Source organism: Ixodes scapularis, unplaced genomic scaffold (assembly GCF_016920785.2).
Source record: "Ixodes scapularis isolate PalLabHiFi unplaced genomic scaffold, ASM1692078v2 PGA_scaffold0__279_contigs__length_252992795, whole genome shotgun sequence".
In the NCBI taxonomy this organism is placed as follows: Eukaryota; Metazoa; Arthropoda; class Arachnida; order Ixodida; family Ixodidae; genus Ixodes; species Ixodes scapularis.
In genome coordinates this window covers 98789059-98813667 of record NW_024609835.1, presented here as the reverse complement: position 1 = coordinate 98813667, position 24609 = coordinate 98789059, and the positions used below count along the sequence as shown (strand labels likewise).

General features: G+C 44.4%; 2 protein-coding genes across 3 annotated transcripts in view; both read left to right on the top strand.

The window, feature by feature from the left end:
* Nucleotides 1-18711, top strand: part of LOC8032554 (retinoblastoma-binding protein 5 homolog) — a 37835-nt gene extending 19124 nt beyond the window's left edge. The window contains exons 7-15 of the mRNA XM_029972094.3: nucleotides 259-368; nucleotides 492-611; nucleotides 2537-2690; nucleotides 6997-7068; nucleotides 7643-7827; nucleotides 12325-12421; nucleotides 12908-13013; nucleotides 17414-17551; nucleotides 18544-18711. Coding sequence (XP_029827954.1) covers nucleotides 259-368; nucleotides 492-611; nucleotides 2537-2690; nucleotides 6997-7068; nucleotides 7643-7827; nucleotides 12325-12421; nucleotides 12908-13013; nucleotides 17414-17551; nucleotides 18544-18587 — 1026 coding nt within the window. The 3' untranslated portion in view covers nucleotides 18588-18711. The remainder of the gene's footprint in view (nucleotides 1-258; nucleotides 369-491; nucleotides 612-2536; nucleotides 2691-6996; nucleotides 7069-7642; nucleotides 7828-12324; nucleotides 12422-12907; nucleotides 13014-17413; nucleotides 17552-18543) is intronic.
* Nucleotides 18712-21306: 2595 nt separating this feature from the next.
* Nucleotides 21307-24609, top strand: part of LOC8052629 — a 225557-nt gene continuing 222254 nt past the window's right edge. Inside the window, exon 1 of one of the 2 annotated variants that reach the window (XM_042289205.1) lies at nucleotides 21307-21885. In XM_042289205.1, the coding sequence (XP_042145139.1) occupies nucleotides 21672-21885 (214 nt within the window). In that variant the 5' untranslated portion in view covers nucleotides 21307-21671. The remainder of the gene's footprint in view (nucleotides 21886-24609) is intronic. The other variant, XM_042289206.1, reaches the window with a different exon arrangement.

The following is a 24609-nucleotide window of genomic DNA, read 5'->3' as shown; positions in this document are numbered from 1 at the left end:
AGGAACACTGTCATGCTAGTATGTTGTGTAAGAAACAAAAACAATGGCATAACCAGCATTTTTTTTTCTTTTTGGTTGGGGGGGAGGGGGTGAAGGGTTAATTTTTGGAACTCCCTTCAGCCTACACCATTGGTAGAAAAGATTTATTCTGTTTGATTGATGAAATCAGAGTGTTAAGCTTAGGCTATGTTTAAAGTGAAGGAAAATTTCTCCTGCATTTTTTAGCTATAACTAGCCTTCTTTTTTATTTACTTTTAGATACTTGTGGTTTCAATCACTGATCTTGCCATGAAAGCATCCTTTCGAGTGACTACTGGAACTTCAAATACCACCGCCATTAAGTCTATTGAGTTTGCCAGGCGTGGAGAGTAAGTTGCCTCCGTCTATTTTTGCTTTCTCCATTCTTCCTCGCCAGGAGGAGAAGTCAAAATTAGCAGTAAAGCTGACAGAAGTGATCATGTGTTATGAAGATTTTTTTTCTCCCATTTCAGTTTTTTCTTAGTCAACACTGCCGACAGAATCATCCGAGTCTACAACGCAAATGAAGTGATGACTTTCGGCAGAGACGGTGAGCCAGAACCAATCCAGAAGCTACAGGACCTGGTGAATAAGTGAGTGACATAATCAAAAGATGATAATTCTGTGCTAAACCCTTGCCACTTTTGCATCAGCTGTCTAGAATTTTTGATAGCTGCTCTAATTAAGGATATAAAAAGCTACAGTAGGCTCGCGATAATTCAAACTCGGATATTTCATACTTTCGGTTAATTCAAACATATCTGAAAATTTTGGTTGTATGCTAGGTTTTTAATGTATTTATAAGCCGCTTAATTCGAACGGCGTTTTCGCTTAATTCATACTTTTTTGTTCTCGCGGCCCCGTTGAGTACGCTTCTTTCCGAGCACCAGTGCACCGCAGAGAAGCAATACCCGCAGCGCTTGTTTTCGCGAGTGTTGCTTCTCCGCAGTGCACCGGTGCTCGGAAAGAAGCGCACTCAACGGGGCTCAAGCGGGCACACATTAGCGGAAAACGGCGTTCACATTATGTGCTTCAAGACTAGCAATGATGACCAAGACGACATCGAGGATGAGGAACAGCTCACTGGCATCATGCTTTCTGGCCTTGAAGCCCATAATGTGAACGCCGAGCTGGCGGAATATGCTAGTCTTGACGACGATGTGTGTGTTTGCCGTAATAACACATTAGAGCAGTGGTTCTCAAATGGGGGTCCGCGAAGGCATTTTAGGGGTCCGCGAAGCACTGCCCCATCAGTCAAGCCGGCAATAAAAGTTGACTTTTTTTCAGATTGAAAAGAAACGTTATAATTTTTGGGCGAGTTTTCTCGTGTGCATGTCAATGAGCAAAGTCTACTTCACATTATCCCTTAGTTATATCAGTTTATTAAATCATTATCACTATTAACCTATACCTTTCTCTTCCCCTCGCCACGGAAGGGGTCCTCCATTATCTCCGCCAATCCACAAGGGGTCCGCGAAACATGAAGGGTTGAGAACCGCTGCATTAGAGGACATAAGGAAGTAATGCCACCACAGTGCAGCAGTGAGAGTGTCACAGCCGCAGAGGCCTTTGAGCACATCACTCAGCTCCGGAAGTTTCTTTCTGCAAAGGAAGAGTTCCGTAAGGAGCTACTCGCGTTGGCTGGTATTGAAAATTTGTTTCGAGATCTCGTGTAATGACTAAACAGTCGGCAATCAACAACTTTTTTGCCGGATGAATAAACTTAACGTCACAGTTCTTTCCCCAATGTGTTATGCCTGTACTTGCTTATAATTATTCTATGTAGAGGAAACTGGCAAAAATCTGCTTTGTATGTGTGTTAACATACATGTATGTGTATCCATGTAACAAATCATAATGTTGTCTAGTATCATATTTAGATGAATTCCTGATAATTCAAGCTTCTGGTAATTCAAACTAAAATCTGTGACTTTTTGGAGTTTGAATTAATGAGAGTCTACTGTACTAAACAAAGAGCTATGTTTTAGTAGACAGATGACATAGGACACCCATAAAAGCTAATGATGAGCATGATAAACACTATTTGTGGTAGCTAACTTTAGCTGTTCACTTAACAATATGAAGTAAATAGTATACCATCTGAAGGTTGAATGGAATATGTTCAAATTAATATATGGAACTTTAACAGTTTCATAGGTCTATCTTTTACTTTACACATATCAGGAGCAGCTAATTTTGAGCAAATTTTGTCTTGGATAAAGAGAGAAAGGGCCGAGGAAATAGGCGAGTAGCCCTACATTCGCAATCTAATGAAGAGACTTGCATGTTTTCCGACTATCGTAGTTGCTTAGTGATTCAATATGTTTAAATCGAACTAAGACTACTAAACACGAAAGAGTCAGCATGAGGACATGTTCTTGGCATGACAGCAATGAATGTCTAGCCGAAGAAGCAGTTACTGTACTTGTGGCTCCATAAGATGCGTTACTTGCTGAAAATTCTGAGCACAAAGGTCAGTAGCAGAATACAATAACTTCGCAATTACTTTGCTTTGCAGGACCATGTGGAAGAAGTGTTGCTTCTCAGGGGATGGAGAGTACATCTGTGCAGGCTCGGCACGTCAGCACGCACTCTACATCTGGGAGAAGAGCATCGGCAACTTGGTCAAGATCCTCCATGGAACCAAAGGGGAGCTGCTCCTTGATGTTGTGGTATGTCTCAGGTGCTGGGGAAACACTTTGTTTGGGGGTGGGGGGAGGGAGGGGGGGGGGCTCCAATTTTGTTTTATAGATCAGGCATGTTAGATGTATTTGAGGCAACAGCTGTTCCTTGGCATCAGGTTTCAGTGACCTTCATGATCTGAATGCAAGATGGCATCACCTTCAAGACTTGTTTTTATTCCCATTTTTGATTAGGAAAATCTCTAATTTTTAAAAAACAAAAATAAAAAAAGTTGTTTATTAAACATCTCTTTTTTTTTGTCACAAACATATATTGTAAGTACTACACCGAGGAAGTGCATGCTTATATGGGGCTGTTCAGATAAAATCATTAGTGTTATGCGAATAGTATTCAAATTTTCAAATAGTCGTTTTAAATATTACGCTATTTAATATTCGCTTCGAGAGCAGTTGTAATATTCATGCTTTTCGAAGTTTTGGCAACCTTAAGTCGCGTGTTTGCTTACTGTCTAAAAATCTGTAAGGAATGATTTCTTAAATAAAAAATATACTCACACGTTCGGAAAAATGCTACAAATATTATGGTGGAAACTCTCAAGTATATTCATCGTAGTTGTTTCATCAACTTTGTTTAAAAACGGTCAAAAGAAACCGATCAATGAGCTCCAGCAACGCCTGCGCCATCTTTGCCAATCTTGGCACCCTGTATTCCAATAAATAAGTCATACATGCATTAATTAGGGTCTCATTCTCACAAATCAACCCACTTAATATTTGCGCGTCTGCAATAATTATCTTGCATGCCACTTCGCGGCCAAGATTTTGAACAGCAAGTATTCGATATTCAATTCGAAAATATTTGGCCAAAATCACTATTCGCTTTGAATTCGATTCGAAATCAAAATCCACTATTCACACAACCCTAAAACTCATGCGTGCATGCCTGCTCGAGTATTTTTGTTTTTCTTCATATTTTTATCTGTTACTCCCCAACATATAGAAAAAATAAAATAAGAAAAAAAAAACAAAAAACATAGAAGAAAAAAAATTGTTTTGAGAAAAAACATTAATACTGCATCAGAGCAGTATTAAAGATTTGTCATTTTTTCCATGTTTGATGGCACTAGACAAAGCACAAATCAGAGAAAACCAAAATTAATTATAAAGATACTTGTCTATAGTGCTAATTATTATTTATTTATTATTTTATTTATTTCTGAACGAAAACATACAGATACGTACGGGTAATATTTGCATCAATTTGTACAATTATAGAAATTATATATTGCACATCGAAAATGCGCAAACATATGGCTACTTCGACATTTTTACTTTATAATTGTGCTTTATTATCTCATTGTTTTTAAGATACATCATTGAAATATTTTTTATATATTGTTCACATAAGGGTCTATCGTCTGTATATAATTTGTTGCTCTAGTTTATAAATAAAAATATTTACAGTGCTTCAAATGTGTCCCAAGGTAAAAAATACTGCAATCTCAACAAACAATTTAAAAAAATTCATATTGCTATGTTTTTTTCATTAAAAACATGTTGCATTAAATATTTGTGATTTATTAGCTTGTCGTGCTTTTGAGATAGAACATTGGAATTTTTTTCATATATAATTCACATAAGGGTCTATCCTCTGCAAATAATTTGTTGCTCTAGATTATAAAAAAAATATTTACAGTACTTCTACCATGTCCAAAGATAAAACTTTAGTGCAATAAAAAAAAAACTTTGATTTCTTTTAAATTGAGGTGAAACATTCTACACCCTATTGCCATAATTTTCAATTAAAAGCAGGTTGCATTTTTTTTTTTTCATTTAAAGTATAGCGCTTCAAAACACACACATTTGGCTACGTTGACATTTTTCCCTATTATTTATTTAAAGGATTCTGCGGCTCACGCATGTGGGCCATAGCAGGTATGAGAACATAAAAAGAATCAGTTTGTTGTAGCTTGCCATACTGCAATCACCATCAAGCATCTGTGTACCATTTAAAAATGGTACACACATGCTTGATGTTTCTGTTATGCGAGGGGTGATCAATAAGTTTTGCCTCCTAGGCTGTAAATATTTTTATTCAGCGATGGACTTGAAAGATGCTACATTCAAATGAAATGAGTAGCTGGCTCATACAGCCAGTCCTGGTGACGGTACGCAGGTGCCACAGCCGGTTGCAGGTGTCCTCTTGTTCGCCGTGTAGTGGTGGTCGTCGTCTGCACTACGTAGGAACGGGGTTGAGGCGTTTGCCCTAGAATGTGACTGTAAGACGCTGCTCCCATCAGAATTCTGACTACAGTTCCAGGTGGAAGGGTATAGAGCTCACGTGTTCTGCGGTGCTCGTCATAGCGTTGGCGCATCTCCTCCTTGTATAAGGCATTTCTGGAGCGAATGTCAATGGTGTCCTAGCGAGGTTTGAGAAATTCAGGCTTTTTTGGCACGTTTGGGCATAGTCTTTGTCCCATGTTACATGGTTACATGTCTCTGCAGACATGTAACCTTCGATTCCTGGGGTCGCACGTGGGGCCAGCAATGCCTTGTGGATGCCTGTCGATTTTCTGAGGAGTTGCTTAGCCGTTTGGATTGTCCTCTCTGTCTCCTCCTTGCCCTGTGGGTAGTATGGGCTTGACGTTGATTGCGTTGCTCCCCATTCCTTCAGAAACATCGCAAATTTGCGTGAGGTGAATTGCAATCCGTTGTCTGGTTCGGAGCATTTTCAGCACTTCATATTGTGGAAACATAGGGTCGAGGACGGCGATGATGTCCCTGGTCATCGTCGTCCTCAAAGGTTCAAGCTCGAAGAACCTTGAATAGTCATCAACAGCAATCAAGTTATTACTGCCTTCATGGACAAAAAGGTCCATGCTGTTTGGCAGTGGAGTTGCCAAAAACGAAGGTTGTCCCGCGTTTGCCTGTGTTCCTGATAAACAGGGGGCACCTTCGGACGAAGCTGTTGATGTGGAGGCCAATGCCTGGCCACCAGACTGATTCTCGTGCTCTGGCGCGGCATTTGTATACACCCTGGTGACCTGTATGGAGCTTTTCCAGGATTTCGAAGCATAGGGCTTCCGGTGTGACGAGTCGATTGCCTTGAACAAGATGCTGTCTTGTACGGCTAGTTCGCTGGGATTTCGTAGAATTGGTAGACCCCTTGAGGAAGCGTCATTTTATCCTGACACGTTCGGAGGGTGTACTCGATTACCCTCTTTGTTACCGGGTCTGACCATAGCTCAATCTTGATGCGGCCGAGCATTTCTTGGGAGGCTGGAAGCCGTTCCGGCATGAAGAGCGCATACTCTTTGGTGTTGAGTTCCCTTGTACAAGAGGCTGTGTCAGTTAATGGCTTGTGTGACAACACGTTGGCTGTGAACATCGCTTTTTCAGGAACATGTCCTATGGCGTAGTTGTACTAAAGCAGTTGCATTCAGAATCGCTGCAGTCGTGGGCTCAGCTCATAGAGTCGCTTTGTTTTCATGAGAGGAACCAGCAATTTGTGGTCTGTCTCAATCTGAAACTGCAGTCGTAAGATGTGCATGCAGAAATGATCACAGGCTCATGTGATCGCGAGCACTTTTTTCTCGATTTGAGCGTAATGTTGCTTTGTCTCAGTGAGAGATTGGGATGCATAGGCATTGGGCAGGTGCTTGCCGTCGGTTTTTTGTCGCAAGACGGCACCAATCCGTAAGATTATGCGTCTGCCTAGACTATGAGAGCCTTCTTCGGATTTTAGGGCATCAGAACTGGCACTTTGGTTAGAGCTTCTTTCACTGCTTCAAAGCTTCGCTGCTGGTTGGATCCTCAGAACCAGGAAGCGGCGGGCAGAGTCCTGGGTCACCCGGCGGTGGTGGCGATGATGATCTTCCGACAGCCGCGCTGGGAAGGCTGCAGTTCTAAGATGTTTTGCCTCACTCACCTTACAGCCCGGACCTCGCACCATCAGACTTTTGGCTGTTTTTCAAAATAAAGGAACATCTGAAGGGCACACGGTTTGTGTCGAATGACGAGTTTACAGATGCAGTGCACCGTTGGTGTTGTCAACATCCACTCTCAATCGTCTACGACGGCATGTGGAGAGTAGTGCACCAATAGCGGAAGTGCATCACCACTGGCGGGGACAATATTGAAGTGTTGTGTGCCACTGGGAAAGAGGAGATTCCACTCATTTATTTGAATGTAACATCATTCAATTTCATCTCTAAATGAGAAAGTTACAGCCTAGGAGGCAAAGCTCCTGAAATGGTGCCATGTGCCACTTCAATTATTTGTCTGCCTCAGGGCATGCACTTGAACTGAGACTGAAAGTAATTGTTTTTCATTTCAGTGGCACCCTGTGCGTCCAATCATTGCCTCGATATCCAGTGGAGTAGTGTCCATCTGGGCACAGCCACAAGTGGTCAGTAACTTGTGCATGCATGTTCTCTGCTTCTTATTATGATTGTCTGGCCAATGTTGAGTCAGTGCTGGTGACATCTGAAGTTGTGTGCTCATCCTGTTGTGTTGTCAACACCTGCGACGAAGTGCCTCTTCCATCCTTGTACAGATTGTTTTTTGGCCTTGACAGATATATAATTTTATTTTCTTGTTTCTCTGTGTGGTGAACTAAGTGCTTCTTCCTGTCTTTCTGAAACAGCATGTAGTGTTCCCATCCTGTTGTCAACACCAGTGACAGAACATGCTTTCCATTTTTGAAACCTTGTATAGATTGCTTTTAGTCCTGTCATGAGGCTTGTTTTAGTTAAATTGACTTTGTTCTCGTTTTAGAAATGTATGTAACACTCGCGATTCATGATTTTTTAAGGTTTCATTTTGTTTTCTCACTGTTAGTGCAGATAAACAGGTACGACTAGTTTTGGGCCATAATTTCCTGCAAGCTTTTTTGTGGTCATGCTTCGATGGCCTTAGCCTGCCTGTGGTTATAGTGTATGGGTAACTTGCACCATAATCTCTAAAGAGTGCTGTTTTGGCAGGAAAACTGGAGTGCCTTTGCTCCGGATTTTAAAGAGCTGGACGAAAACGTGGAGTACGAAGAGAGGGAGAGTGAATTTGATCTGGAGGACGAAGACTCGAGCCCGCCGCAGCACACTGAGAAAGAGGAGGAAGATGGAGAGGTGGACGTGGAGACGGTGGAGCCCATCATTGCTTTCTGCAGCAGGTGAATCCTGGCAGGAGACGGATATTGTCCTTGACCTCTGCGGAGGAAAATTTATCCACCAGTTCGATCGAGAATGCTACCCCTAATGCAACTCTGATACTTTCCTGGCATTATAGTAGTTGATGCCTGTCATTTAAAAGCATTTCCTATATTTTACGTAGCTCTAAACTGAAGGTTCTCAAAACTTTTTAACTTTTAGGGCTAAGTCATCTCTCTCATTGATGGGTGGAGAACCTCTCTCTAAAGCAGCACGAAAACCTACAGACCTTGTAGGCAATAGTGGACATACTATGAAGTGTTTGGCCCGTATTTGTACATCACTGGATGACTCGGATCCCTTAAATGTAAAAGAAAGACGGCAATCTGTTGCAAAAATTGTGATTTCGTGTTTTAGGGCGTTTTTTTATCTAAAATCTTCATATTTTAATGTATAAAATAATAAGGACCAAACATGATTGCAGACTTAGTCAAATACGCATTTCAAGAACTCTTGGCGGCCCAGAAAGGCCAAAATTTGATCCATTTCTGTGGGCGCGGTTCTCCGAATCGTGTTGTTGCCCACCGTCCCACCTTTTCTGCGAAGTAGGCCGAGCCGTTTCTTCTTCCTCGCATTCTTCTGTAGCTTCAATTCCTCAGGAAAAATTATTAACATTATTTTTCCTGCTGCAAAAGAGTATTGCAACACAGAAATGGTGATAATCGAACATGTGTTTCTCTTTTTGTAGTTTTGGAATATCTTCAGTTTGTACAGAAGAATTTTTTTTCTTAAAACAGTGCAATCCACTTAACCCCTTAAGTGCCAGATATTTTTTTCCAAAAGTAACCTAAAAGTGTTATATCTTTTTATTTTGAATTGTTATTCCTTTAGTATTACACAAGATTTGAAAAGTTTATTACGAAAAAATCAGCGGAGGCGAAAAAAATATTTGCCAACTAAAACGAGTGCTGCCATCTATGATCAGCGCCGCAAAACTAGGACGGGCCTAGCTCGTCCGTGGAATTGAGGGCTACCGAAAAAACTACTGGACGAGCTGAGCTCGTCCACGGCATTTTTAGCCAGAAAGTGGCTGACGAGCTCAGCTCGTTCCAGGCACTTAAGCCTAAGGGGTTAATATGATAATGAGAAAACCGGAAAATTCAATTGTTATAACCAATTATTGTTGTATCTGAACTAGAAACTGAGCATTTCTAATCTAGAAACTCTAGAAACTGATCGTTGTAGGCAGTGTATCGTTATATGTGGTATCGTTCGAAGTGGATTCCACTGTATTGTCTTATCACAACCATATTTGGCATGGATATGGAGGATATGTAGAATGCAACCACCTGGTTTGGTTAGAATGAAAAATTTTATATTAATGAAAACTCAAAGATACTTTTGTGAGCCCTTTAAAAATTGTGCTTTTGCTATTTTTAATATAAGAGGTTTTGTACACATTATTTTTGTTGTTCATTGCACTTGGTGGTTTAAAAAGGGTGAATTAGTTTATTTTACTAAGATCTTTTAAGTGTGTAGCCAAGAACCACAATGCACGTGCATTGTATCTAGAATAAAAAAATAAAATAAAAAAAAGCCATATCAAAACTAACACCAGATCTATAAGAAGGAGATTAAGCACCATAAACTGTGCAAATTTCATTCAAGGTTTGTAAATAATAGACTGGACAGACACATTGCTTTGGAAGAGGCGGATGGTGGAGGAAATTCGGGAGTTTGGGAAATCCCTAAGATCCCCCTTGGGTACCCCTGGTCCCTATACCTGAGGACAACTTCCTGTGGCAATGAAGAGAAAAGAGAACGCTAGGGGAGGAGGAAGAGCTAACAGTTCTGTGTTATTGCACGAGGCAGTTCTGCACATTTTTGGTTTCGGTTTCAGTTTGAGTTTTGCCGTGACAGGCAGGCAGTTTTTACAGTTCATAGTTTCGTATGAGAATTATGGTTGAGGGTGCTGAACTGCAATCACAGAGCGTGCAGGCATATTCGCATCTCTTTTCCTATGCTTCACCCGTTTCCAAACACAAGCCACCGATTCGACCGAAGTGTTCTGACCAACTTACAAGGTAAATTACACCGTGGTCGATCTCACCAAATTCTATTTGTCTTGCGACCAACGCAGATATCCAAGGTCGATTTAAGAAATGTCATGAATTTCATCAATGCTTTAGTTTTGAGGTTATTGATATGTAAACTTTTTTGGCGCTGAAAAATGATTGTGCGGGTGCAATTTATCAAAATAGGAGCACGCACATGTTGCGGCTCAAAGTCAAGCCCCATTCGGATTGCGTTCAGTTACCGCTGGTCCTAGGGGGTCGGTAGCACACCACAGCTGTAGAATTCAGGGATCCTGGCTCAGTTCTGACTTCCGCTTGCTTACACTGGTGAGCTCACTAACCAACCGGTTTATGGAAACAATAGAGAGTCCGGGTTCTCTGTCTCACTTGTGAGTACATATTGCACACCATTTGCTTGGTTCGTTTTGACAACTTTGCTTTGCCAAGCTTCGCGAAAATCCTACGCGGCTAACGAAAGTGCAAGCTCATGAAAGTACCATTTTTTTTTTTTTTTTCGGGCAACTAGGAAACTTGTTGCAAATTAGAAAAAAAACGAAAAACAAAACAACGAAAGAGCTAAAGAAAAAGAAAAGTTAACAGTTTTGCATATCCTGACTACTATTATACTAAGATTGTGAAATAGAAGCTAAAAATAATGATTGTATCATTTTTAGTTGCTCAAGTTTCATCCAGAAGATTAGTTCAGTTGAACTGTATACAGCTATGCAGTGAAACGGCATGCTTTGGCTCCAGCTTTGGCTCCATTGCCACAGAAAGTTGCCCCCCGCGTATAGGAACCCAATTCAGAACCCATGCTTTAAACAAGAAAATAGTGTTCTTAATATGAATAAAATTCTTAATGAATTAATGATGAGAATTATGGAGCAGGAATACTTTGACCTAGGAGGATCAGAAACAAAGATGTAGGTCTCCATTTTTTTTTATTTGAGCAAAATAAATTAGGAATTTGTAAGGGTTTCTGACACATTTTATTCAGTAGGCATTTGACAACTTTCCCATCTACTTTTGACTACTAAAAATAATTGGCCATTTCCAGGGGTCCGGAAGTCAATTCTGATCAAGGGGGCGGGGGTCAAGGCTCACATCCTTGCAGTGCAGATTCCCCCCCCCCCCGCTCAACTTTGAAGATCGTACGCGCGGAAAAACTGAAATGGAGGAAGCAACCTTTGTTTAGCCGAAATCTTTTCTGAGTAACAAAAAGAGATCTTCAAAATCTCTAGCACGCAAGAGCGTTTCCGTGGCCTCTCCTGTCACACCGAACAAAAGTATGAAAATGATTGACGGATGGCAGAAATGCTTTTCGCGTCTAGGCGTCGTGCAGAAACTTCAAGGGGCGCCTCCCATGCTAGGCCAGCTCTGAACCCTCTCCGGCCATTATGGGATCAGTGCGCTTAATTGGCACGGTATTGGCATGGCCGAGCTTGAAAGAGCCGATCCCAAGTAAAACTCGTCAAAGAGAGTGTGCAGTCCCTCCAAGGACATATGCTCCGGACTGCTGTTCGTTGAAGCGCTCTGCCAGAGACCAGTTTCCCGCGGCAAAAGGTTTTACGTTTAGGGAGGCTTATCCAGAGCCGGAGGGAGGCCTCCTCCCTGCCATCCTTTCCGATGACAAGGAATGGTTGAAAGGTGCCTTTCCTAAGCTGCCCCCGTCCTGCTGCCAGTGATTAAGATTTGACCAATACGCGCGCCTCAAGGCTGGCTCAGACGAAACAGCTTTACTACCAATTCTCGTCCCGACAAAACGTCGCTGTCCTTCTTATTCCGCTTCAAGCTTGGAAGGCGCAGTAGCATGTTGCTCTTACTACATTGGGGAATTGTAGTAGACCGTTTCCGCAGCCCGCTAAGCACCCGGATTGCGCTCCGTAATCCGCCACAAGACCTCGAACTATGCAGACAAGGCTGGCGGCGCGCATGCGCAGCTGCGGCGTTTTCTTCAGGGATACCGTAGCGGAGAAGAAAAACGGTCTACTACAATTCCCTATTAAGAGAGGGTTGTGGGTCAGCCTTCAGCATCGGGGGGGCATGACTCCTACGAAAAAAACATGAGGGGGGAGGACGCCCCCCCTGCCCCCCCCGGTTCCGGAGCCCCTGTCCATTTCTTTGTAAAACATGATTAAATATTTTCCAGCACGCATGACATACATACATCAAAATCACCTTTGTGCATACCTTCATAGACAGTTATGTATTGCCCGAGATCAAGCTGCGGCACTACGGATTTCTTTCGTAGGAAGGAACGTTCATTGTTTCAACTGTTGGTTGTTGGCCCACTTGCCCTTCATAGACTGGCTGCAATAAAGGGTTGCCTATGCCTGCCTTAAAAACTTTTGCCGCTTTTGCCACTTTTTGTTTTACTCAGCCCATGAGGTAACTCCAGGTTTAGCTGTGGGTGTTGAGAACAATGGCAGTTCCTTGGACATGCAGTGACGAGGAAGGGGAGGACACCAGAGCCCTGCTGTACCTGCCCATTTCGCCCGAAATCGACGAGCCGGAGGAAGGCTGGGGTCAGCCGCCCGAGTCTGTGAGTGTTTTTGCACAGAATCGCTTCCTGTGTGGACTGTCTGGTGCGACTGCTACAATTTTCCTTCCTGCTTTTTTTATGAATGTCTAAAGCTTTGCTTTGTTTGTGTTGTGGAAGTACAGTATGGTGTCCGCGAACATAAGCGACAATGATATTGGAGATAGAGCAATTGGATGGGCTTGTAGCATGTACTTTTGTAATTCGTCTTCATGAATCTGCAACCTGGCATTCTAGTCAAGTGTGTGAATATTGCTGAAATACTTAAGAAATTTATGCTAGTAATCTCATAAATCACATTGCACAGAGTTGGACAGGACAAGTTCTGCTTTTGGTCAAATTCCAGTGAAATCGCATTGCTTGACGAGGCATAACGAGGCACTCTTATCAAACTTTTTGAGGACTGCACTTTTATTACTTAATTTTGAAAGGACATGAAGGAGAAAAGTGCCATTAAAAGAGAGCTATGTCGTTTATGTATATTTTCAGATTATTGAGGATACATCTGCAAAGAGGCCCAGCTCCCAAAGTGACTCCCCAAAGAAGAAAAAGCCCAAGGTTTACGACATTGATCTCAAAGACGCACCAATGGGGGGTACAAAACATTTATTTTATGCCCGTTAAATTTGTTATTTTGAGTGCTTTTCCGTTGAATTTAAGCTATCAGTTATCTCATTGCTCAACTAAGTTATGGAAATTAAAGGATTAAAGAATTCTTGAGATTGTGCAGTAAACAGAAAATAAATTATGGCATGAATGCACTTCAGTTTGCCAATACTTTGTTCTCATTTTCCAGTGTTGTGATTAGCTGCGTCACTAGCTTTTCATAATCGTTTTATTTCTGCCATTACATTCTAGCAAGCTGTGTAAAGGAAAGAACATGGCAGCTTCCTGTGTGGTTTTTTATGTGTTCATATGTATGTACATAATATGCTCTATATTTCATGAATTTTATTGATTGTCATGAGGGTGTTATGAACTTAGTGTTCCACCACAACATATTGGACATGATACAATCGACCGTGCAGCCGGAAAGAAGCAGCGTGTTGGCGCATTCGTTTGAGTTAGGCTACTGTTTTTCAGGGGTTCTCAAACTTTTTTGTCCCAGGGGAACCCCCCCCCCCCCCCTTGTTGCCAACCGATAATACCGGGAAATAAAGGTGTTAGTGATTTGTTTAGGGGTTAAAAGCGCTAAAAATGACGGACGAGTAGGAGAGACGCACACCACAGAGCGCTTAATGCTGGAAAAACACGTACCGCAAAACCAACAAAAGACACACATCCGATTCAGTTCTAACCGCCATGTTAGTGAACTCATGTTAGTGAACATGAGTTTATTGCACTGATAGAATAAGACAAAAAGGAGGACTACAGAAAGAATAAGAAGGCAGAGTGGTTAAACTGGGGCGCAATGTAAAATACATATACATAATAGTGCAAAGGGTGAGGTTGCTCTGCCCACAACACCAACTCGATCCATGGCTCAGTCCATGGAATGTTAATTAAACTAAGGGGGGGGGGGGGGGGGGGGGGAGCACTGCAATTTGGAACCCCTGTGTTCCGCGTAACCCAGTTTGAGAACCCCTTATCTGCAGTATTGAGCCTGCGACTGAGTCACACACCCGTTTGTCGCACAGCCTAGGGTTCAAGATGGTCGATATCCTCCAACTTGGCGGCATACCCTCTATTGTCCCACGCTGTCTTTGCCCCCTGTTTGTGACGTCGCGCGCGGTCGCAGTGGGGCTGCAATTTTCCAATTGGCTACGTGCTCGCATGTGTCCTCCAAATTACTTGCAGCCTTTTGAAAGGTGACTACGTATTGCCTCTGTCCCTTTATGGTTATAATGAGGGGAAGAAAGTTGGGAGGGGCAGCGAAGCCAGTAGAGACTCAAACCAGAAGAGCGGGAACTTATGGCAGGGGAATGTCATGATTGCTTTCAAATGATGACCCAGTGTAAATTAAAAAAAAAATAATAAATAATAATAATTCTAGAATTATACTTTAAAATCAATACGTGCACCCGAGAAAAAAACGCGCTACTTCGGAACCGTTTTAGCGAGGTGTCCGGAGACAGCTGCGCAAACCCATCCTAGGACAGAGCGGCATGAAACGTACGAGCGTATGCTCAGATGCCCTAGTACAGCGCTCACGAAATTGCAAATAAACACGCTCGAGTTTGTTGCCCCAGAACGCAAGCAAGGCGCACGCCGTTCGCACGAACACGCAAAATGGCACGGTCCATAAACCCGATTTTGTGTTGGCGGAAGCTATGCAAACTTAATACTTTATTAAAAAAACAAAAACAAAAACAAAAAAAAAAAAACAATTAGTAGAAAACTGCACAAGCTGTTTGCACGAGTGTATAACTAGTGGTTCTGTTGTCATTGTGCCGGCAGCATTGCGCACCATGCATGAAACGACTTTCATGCATAGTGCATAACACTCGTGCACTTAATTCTCAGGGCGTTTTCTTGTAATCTGTAAATCAGCGTAACTTGGACTTCACATGTTATCTGCGTGGCTTGGACATCAAATGGTTTGGTGGCTCTATCACATGCTAGTGCAGCGTTATTAAAAGCACTAGCGCCAGAGCGTAGCTCTGCACGATGCTTTGCCTGTACGGACACTTGCGCTGGGAAGGAAATGTATGACTACAATGCACTGTTGCACTGTGGAATGGCGCCAACCGTTCGCACCCGTACTTCCCAAAGCGCTACATATGACTCGAGGCGCTGCCCAAAGCCCCAGCTCGCAGTAAGCTTCATTTTTTATTTCTTACGTGCAATTACGACCGGGAACAGCTGTGGGTTTCAACGAGCCAAGCGAGCATGCTACGAACTTTATTATTTATTATTTCGAGGGAATAAAACATGGCGCTCTAAACCGAAGGTTGAAGCTAAAACGGTACACGACTTGGACTGACGTCACATCGCCGGCCATCGTAAAGTAACTTGCTGCTGCGCGCGTACGTTTTGCAGAAAATATTTCGCACCACCGAATTAGATTATAATTTTTTTTTTAATTTTTTTTTTCGACAAGGAGAAGTAGGAATGTCCGCTGGTGTACGGGGCGATGACGCCACTTGCAAGCTCTGTGGTAGTTTGCGTGCGAGCAACAGGTCGAAGAGTTTTGCCTGCGCAGTTTGGAGCGTACAGGTTTTACTGGATCTGTGGTTGGACGAGCGCTCGTTCAAGTAAAGCTACACGGTCAAAACCCGTTTTTTTTTTTGTTTTTTTTCCCCTTATAGGACAGTCTCAGTATTTTTTGTTTACGCTACTAGACCGTTTCCCGAATAGACCGTTTGTAGAGTGCCTTCATACACACGCGCGCTTTTGCTTGAGTAGTGACATCTCAGCCATTTTTCCGCCCAATCGTTTTTTATGTATTTTGAAATGCGCGCAATCTGGTGTCACTCAGCTCGAGCTCGTAGCTTTGGCTAAGGTATAGACGCCATTTTACCGCCCAAGTCACTCACCGAGTGCGCGAGCCCGTCACGCGCTGGCACATTCAGGGCAAGAATGGATGTCTTCACCCTGAGACAGACAGACATGTAGGCACCCTAACCGTTTGCAAAAGTACGCGCCATCTAGTGGCTGCTGCGCCTATTATCCGAGGCCGCCATTGTTTGGGCATGTACTCTGAGCCTGTATTGGGCACGAGGTTTGCGTCAGCGTACGGCGAGGACTCGGTTCCATTCACACGCATCGCGCCCAAGAAATGGCGACCGCCAATGTTGCTCGATGAACTTTTGAAAAGGATCTATTTGACGCGTGAGCGCGCTCCGGCGATTTTCCTGGAATAATGTTCGCGTGGAACGGACACTCATTCAGCGGTAGGACATCGTACCTTGAGCCCGGGAAAATTGCGAACTTGGAAGGTCGGTCTTTAAATGCGCGTTGCGTTGCCTCGCTCAAGAAGCGAGCGCAAACGTACCGCCGACTGCAACAGGAATATGTGTGATTTGCGGAGCGCACGTAAAAGAGATCGTGTGTGGTTTTCGTCTACGCGAGCGCTCGCGCAGTTGCCGCAAAACTGAAACTGATAAAAGGTTGCACCGTTACAAAAAACACAAAAACAACAGGAAAAAGAAAAAAAGCTGACGGCAGATTGTTATGTCATGATGTTTTCTCTTCCAAGCTTTTTCGCTTTTTTTTTTACGTTTTTTTTTTACTTAACAACACAAGCATGCCGTTCCGACTGATGTTCCATGCGTGCAAGCACTTGCAGCGTGGGCGTGAAGGTAACTTTGGTGAGCTTGAAATTGTACGGGCTTTCCCAGCCTTGGGCTTGACATGATCCAGGCGGATTATGTCACGTGACAACACAGATAGAGCAGCGCTGGACGCGATTAGGTCTTCGAACGCGAACGTACAGAACCTTTACACCGGAGTGAGGTCGAGTAAATTTTGGAACACGGTTATTGGGTGTTCGTCTATTAGCGGCGAGATGTTTTAGTGGCGCCCTCCTACGGTTCCCCCTTGTGACGTCATTACCTTGCGAACAACAAGTTCGATGGTGTTTGTAAATAGCATGGTGGAAGCTTGAAATCATTGCGCTCTCAAAGCAACACTGCCAACACCGTCAAAATGAAAGTTCTTTCATTCCTCTTATTTCCGTCGATGATAAATCCTTTTCTGACGTCATAGTCAGCTTTTGGGCCAATCGTGGAAGGCCGACCACAGCGACGCTTTCGGTCGCGCACGTCGCCAATACTTCGTCTCACCTTAGCATGGACTACTGCTAATCGCGCATGCTAAACGGGCGAGCTACTTGCTTTGGATGAAGCCTCGGCGGCTGCACGAGCGCTCGTGCAGCGAGTGCTCCAGTCAGGGCAGTCAAGACTAGCCGCTCGCGCTTGCACAGCCTTCGCAATTAGTCCATGTTAAGGTGAGACGAAGTATAGTCGAACCACCAAGTTAGAATTTGCTGAAAGGTTATTTTACGCATGCTCTTGCAGTTAAGAACAAGAACCAACATTTTTAAATTTCTCGCAGAAACCCACCCACTACTCAGCTCTAAGGTGAAAGACAAGAACCAACAGCCCCGAAAGCCACGCCAGAAACCCAGCAAATCCGGCGCTGCCTACGGCCAGGAAGCCAAATCTCCACGGGCGAAGTTATCAAAGCTAAAAGGTCAACATATATTCACTTTAGTCAAGAGAAAGTCGCATTGGACGAAGTGTTTGTTGATGTGTTTGTTAATTTATTGCTGTTGCACTCTATTATAACGGGGATGACTCGACGGCCTTGCTTGTTAATTTGCATGTCACTCTTTTGATTCGTGAGATACTGGGGGGCTATGTTGCGCTTTTTGGACTCCCAGGCGACTTGGAAGAGGGAAGTGACGTCAACGACTAGAGCAAACGCAGATTGGATGTTGAAAGAAGAAAACGAAATCAACACCCAATCTGCGTATGCTGTGTCGTTGACGTCACTTCCCTCTCCCTAGTCTCCTGGGAGTGCAAAAAGCGCAACATAGCCCTCCTGGTGGACCGAGTCAACCCCTATCATTTCAGCATTGTTGGTTTGTTACTAGTGGCTGGACAAGCCACATCGGTGATGGGGCGCAAAAGGAGTCGAGCGCGTGGCCGTGAGAATCGTCAGAGTCGTCGATACGTTGCAGAGTACAGCTGTTGACCGATCTCACCAAACGTTTGGTGCACGCGTCACGCCGCCACAACTATAATCCACACGAAGCAGGCGGCATTGTACGAGACGACTCGCGCCGTCGCGTGCTCTGGCATAGGTCTAGCGAGGTTGCCGCACGTGCAAAAGACAGGTTCCCTCGATACATGTGGCAGCGACGGCGTGGCCAAACTAAGGCACCGTAGCCAAACTGGCTGGTGAGATCGGGCAGCTTGCTCGAGGCCAACACGGGCATGACTTTGAGATACATCTTACGAATTGTTTTGTGGCAAGGAGGCCAGAGCTGCGGGTGCGCGCAACTTGAACACCGATCGAAGCACGCCGATCGAAGCTGTGCACGAGCACTCTTCACTTCTAAAGTGCCGCATAAAGTATTTTGGACTTTCACCTCTAGGGCGGTGGTACTGGTGGACGTTTTAACGGTAGAGGTGGCACGAAATGTTACTAATACGCATTTTCTCTTCTCCTTTGTATTGCAGACATCGACGGGGCAAGTTTCGAAGGATCAAACTCACCAGCGTAGTAGCAGTGTTAGCGGACCCGTCAATCATTTGTATATCTTCCATGCCATCGTGTATTTTTCGTTGTGCTGATTTTAGAATTTTGATTTTTTTAAATAAAATGCTCCCTATATTTTATTCCTACTGTACAGTGGCTGATTCTCCTCTAAGCTGACTTCTGGGTTGCGGGTTTCGTCCGGGGTTTAATTGGTCTATTTTTTAACAATTCCTTTGATTGCGGTCGCTCGCAATGCTCACGCACGGGAGCTTTCACGTTACACCACACGGGAGTAATTATTATTCCACACGGGAGTAGTGAGTGATTTATGCCAGACGGGAGTAGACAAAGTAGGCTTTCTGTACAAAAACCGCACGGAAAACGATGCCAAAATAGAAAACGCGCACGGTCACATTGGCCCTAATTTTTTTTTGTCTTCTTTTCATGCATTAATCAGCACCAACTGGGCTAATTTTCAACCCTTTCTGTAGAACTTGGGCTTTTCGCTTTCAGTCTTGTGGACCTGCGCAGCGGCTGTGTAAGCATGCGAAACGGCAGTCTAGCTCCTGCGACGAGGTACGGGATGTCCGCCTCTGTCATTGCTCCAGAGCACGATTGAAAATCTCTCTACATTGTTCCCTTTCTGTTTTTACGGATTCCCGAAATGAGCAGCAGGTCCACGATACGATAGGGTTCATCTTGTCAAATTTATACCACTCTAGCTCTTATTTATGCATATTCACGCAAAGGGTTAGTAGCTCCAATCTTTTCTGGTTTCATGGGCTCTACACGACCTTGGTGAAGTCCCATATCCTGAGCAACTGTTTGGTACGAGAGGCCAATGAGGCTTCGTGGTTCACTGCCTGTCGACAGTATAGTTTATAAAATCAGCTGAAAAAGACCGAAACATTGTAGGGATGTTGCAGTTAACCTTTCGCATGGCTCTATCAAACCGACACAACGCGGCCAGCCTTTTTTTTTCTCTCTTGTAGTTAAAGGTTTATGATAGAAATTGCCACTTTAGTGGAATGTGCTCATTTGGTGCAACAACCAATGTGGCAAAAGTTTGTGTTTTCATTCATGTCTGCAAAAAAGAGGAAAATGCGCCGGGATTTCGTTCATACTGATTCAATCGCGGGGTCATGTTCAAAGCTACGCATTGAAGCCGCGCAACGTCGGCGGCTGTATCGAACGTGATTGGTTGGTTGGTTTTACTTTTATCATGTCAAACTACCTAAACCGCCAGACTTTAGAAAGTGACGAAAATAATCCCTGGGGAAGGGGAACAAGAGGGACGAAGGACAAACACAAATCTCCAAACACAACCAGGTGACTGGTGAGCGACCGAAAAAATCCGCCTGGTCCGGGTATTGAGCCCGGGACCTCTCCATTACAGGTGGAGCGCTCTACCAACTCAGCTAACCAGGGGCTAGACGTCAATAGAGCAAACGGGTTTTATCAGCTGCCACCAGTCTTACACCAACAAGGGTGAAGCTTCGTCATTCTTGTCCAGCTCGCTTGCACCTTTGCATTGAATTGCATTATAATTATAACCTTAAATTGCAAGCTTCACCCCTGTTGGTGTAAAACTGGTGACAGCTCATAAAACCCGTTTGCTCGATTGACGTCTAGCCCCTGGTTAGCTCAGTTGGTAGAGCGCTCCGCCTGTAATGGAGAGGTCCCGGGTTCAATAATCGGACCAGGCGGATTTTTTCGGTCGCTCACCAGTCACCTGGTTGTGTTTGGAGATTTGTGTTTGTCCCCTTCTCCAGGGGTTATTTTCGTCATTCTTGTCCAGCTCGCTTGCACCTTTGCATTTAATTGCATTATAATTTAGAAAGTGCTTTTTTTTTTTTTTTTTTTTTTTTTTTTTTTTGCGCGAGTGCTTGCGCAAGCAGAATTCACACAGTCGCGTTTTTGCGCCCATTTTTTTTTTATAGCGCTGCATTTAACTTGTTTTGTTACATTCTAAAAGGGTCTATCTTCTGCTTCAGAACAATACCCAGCTATCAGTTCTTTTAAGTGTCACAACACCAAACGATACATTCCTTATTTATATTCGCGGCTCTTTATCCTCATGCGGCGCGACAAATTAAATCCTGTTGCACTTCATCTATCCGTAAAGGCCGCGAGCGTCCAAGCTACCGATCGCACTTGTATTGACTCTTTGCAGCAGCTGTGCATGGGCGCCACCATAACCGACCTTCAATGTTTGTTTCTTACGTTTACTTCATTTGATCATGTCCGCAACAGGGCAGCTTATTGCCATCCAGCATTGACCTTTGTGGAAGCTCGTCAATGCCCGCTTCACTGTCCCGGAATCCGGGTAAGACAAGAGAGGGTCAGCAATGGCGGCTGTAATCCGGCGCGTGTGCAGAGCCTTTGCAGTTAGTGCAGGCCTGGTGCCGGTTCACAAAACATTTTTCGTCTACACTCTGCTTAGCCTTCTAGAACCATATAAGCACTCCAATGCGGGTCGATGTGATCGCTGGAGGCATGCTGTTAAGCTCGTGATTAGTGATTTATAACCAGGGGTTTCCTTAGGAATTGAAGTTAGGGGGGGGGAGGGGGGGGGGGGGGCTAAATTTTGAGAAGGGCGGGGAGGAATTAGGGAGGTGCATTGAGAATAGAGGAGTCGTTTCGAATTAAGAGTGTGCCTTCAGAAAAATAAGGGGGGGGGGGGGAATCAATGTTTATAACCGCAGAGCAACAGAAAACCCGACAGGGCAATCGTTACGTGTGCTGTAGGCATGAGGCGAGATCGACGAACCGAAGTTCAGTGAAGCGTTGCCTGCTTTTCGTGAGATACGTAAGCGGTGTCCTGTTCCTATGTCACGCGAGTAAATGCGATATTTACTCAATCTCAACATTGCGGTAAGCCAACTGGAACTGCGGAGAGTTAAAAGTGACCTCGGTATTTTCGTCACCGATTGCAGGTGGGTATCTTTTGTGTTGCCTCGTACCTGCCCGCGTATTCTCCTATCTTATCTGGAGCCGCCTTCGTGACGCTTAGCAACGTTGGAGGGGACAGTTGCGCGAGGTCTGCGCCTCGTTCGTGCGCGTTCTTGTCAGACCGTACTCTGACTGCGACGGAACGCCAGCGGAGGCTATGCGTTCCATGGCGGCTCTTGTCTTGGTTCTTGGCACCTGGATACTTTGCTGTGACGTCGTGTCAACTTCGCAAGGCGTTAGCGCGTCTGATGTAATGCGCGTCTTGTTCACGAAAGATATTTGTAAAAGGACGTTCTGCTTGCCTCTTGAGAACTGTGAGAAGGGATTCGTCCTCACTAGTGGCTGCTGCCCGGTGTGCCAGGCGATACTGAGTAAGTAACACCGAAACACCGCCTCGTGCGATGTCGCTCGCGTCGCACTGACGCTGACGCTTATTGCTCCGATAAAGCGTAAATCAGTGTGTCGAACCGAAAAAAAAATACGGGTTCGGTTACGGTTCAGGTTCAGGTAAATTTATTTTCTTCTGGTTCAGTTCCGGTTCGATTAATTCGATCCGCTAACCGGTTCGCGAACCGGTTCGGGGCGCTGAACCGGTTCGCAAACCGGTTCGGAAATTATAAATGACAAATTGCAACATCAAAATAAATTACAAATAAAACATCTGAAATCAGCACATACGAATATACGGATACATCGTAGTGTAAGGCTCAGGGATTTCTACCAGGAATGGTTTCTTTATGTTCACTCAAAGGTTACCTCACCGACGTTTACGTATTTGGACTTCATCTAATTGGGTCCGACGCAGTAGCTGTAAAATCCGCGACCTCCTTACAAACCCACTTACAAGTAGAGCTCGCTAACTATCCCGCTACCTCGGCGTGTAAGCAATTAAAGGAACAGTGGGGAGAAAATACAGCTTTCTTTATTTGAACTAGCCTTCGGTAACTCAAATTAGACCCTTAAAGAAGTTTTCATTAAACAAGATACGAAATATGAAAAACACTTCACCGAACGCAACGCCAGAAGGACGTAATAGGATAAATATTAAAATAGAAGAGTTCGCTGTCTCACAAATATGTTAGCTTCTAAGTGCCTATACGAAACCGGATGCATTATTATCAAACTCCACAGCCTTTTCTTTTCCCATTCCGATGGAAGCAAGCTTCAAGAACTCGCGCGTTCTAGAAACGTGTTATGAAATGAGCACACAGCAGCATTTAGGATTTACGAGATTGTAAGAAAATAAAATCCCGTGACGCGATTTTTTTTTTTTGCACAGCCTTTTAATTTTTTTTTTCCGTGCAAGCCGCGACCAGCGCAATACTGGTTCCTATGTCAAGATTCATGGATGCAGCGTTTGTCAAGATTCATGGATGCAGCGTTTATATTCCTAAGACTGAGTGGAGAAGAAAAATATGTAAGCGAGGTGTGTGTCAGTCAGACTTGGACGTAGTTCAACTACTCTACTCAAACTACTGTAGTTTAACTACTTTTTCGAGTAACTTGGTAACTTTCAATTACAACTTGGTTTGGGTAATTAGTAGTTTAATTTAACTACTTTTTTCAGGTAACTTCTACTCAAATTACTAACTACTTTCGAAATTATATAGTGGTAATTTTGCCCATCACGAAAGTTTGAGCGCAGAAATGAATAAGACGCCGGCAGATGAGGTGGCATTCCCTAACAAGGGGCCCCCTTGTTCGAGAAGGCGTCCTTGGGTCAAGGTGGCGACGAGCAGCCAAAACATAACACCGGCACGCACGAACGCAGGAAGAGATGCTTAACAAGCCTTGGTCGGGTATTGACCTAATCCGGTAATGCACGCAGGCGCCGCGTTTTCAGCTGCAACCGTGAAAGACGGGGACACTCCGAGAGTTGTTGTCTGCCTTTAGTGAGTTCTGACTCAAGCGGTAGGTTCCACGGGAGGCGCCACTGGAATGACCTCGCAGCTCGGCGCCTGTTCCCATGGTCGCCTTGTCGTCAGCGCATACGCCTTTGCAAAGCCGGACTCCCCCGCGCACAAACCCTGGCACGGATAATCCGTTCATGGGAGCACGTTCCCGCTTCCAGCTGTAACTGTATACGAGCGACGATGCTTGTTCACGTAATCCTTCGTGTCCTTCCGACCATCCATGCCTGGGAGACCTCCTCTTTGTTAGAAACGATTTACTTGTCAGGCGTGTCAGGCCAATACCACCTAGAACACAAGGCCTGCGCGTTTCCTTCTCTAAACGTCATCACTAGTAGATCCCCTCAGCGCCCCCTAGCTAGCCCGGATGAGCAACATCGTCTGCTACATCGTCTGCTCCATCGCCTGCTTCAGTGGTCTGTGTAACAGATAATGAAACAGATGCTCACGCCGCAGAGGCTCCGGAAGTCTTTCTTTGGAGGGGGGGCTCGACATCCCTGAAATCCTCAAGGTGAGGTTGGTTCCAGGTTGACATTAATTGCCATATTTGAATAAAAACATATTAATGCAGCGCGTTCACATATTCACGCACTTATCCATAGAAAACAAAGTAAAACAATGGTTCAGTAAAATAGCAGTAAGAAGCTTGCACTGACAACTCATACAGTGACTGGATAACCACTTAAATCAGCCGCCCCATGTGTTCTTTATTCTTTTCTTTTCTATACCAACTTTTACTTATCAACCGCAGCTGTGCCTATGCCAAATTGGCTATGTCTAAAAAGGAAAACGTACGTTCTTTTAGGGATTCTCGGGGAACCATGATGTATTAACGCAGACGAAGACAAACTAGTGTTAAAAGTTTTACACAAAACCCCGAGACTCGCGGAAAAGAAAGGACAACACAACACGAAGTCTCAAACACAGCAAGTTGGACCATCGAATTCTCAACTGGAGGCAGAGATTGCAAACATCGGTATGTGCCCCAGGATCACGTACATCGACCGTGATCGCTTCGGACTCCTGGCGTCAATGCAAGTTGGGGGCATCACAAAGGAAGGCGCTGAAGGATAAGAGCTGTGTTTGAGACTTCGTGTTGTGTTTGTCCTTTGTTCCCCCCTCCCCCCCTCCCCCCCCCCCCCCCCCCCCCCCCCCCCCCCCCAGTCTCGGGATTTTGTCTCAAAA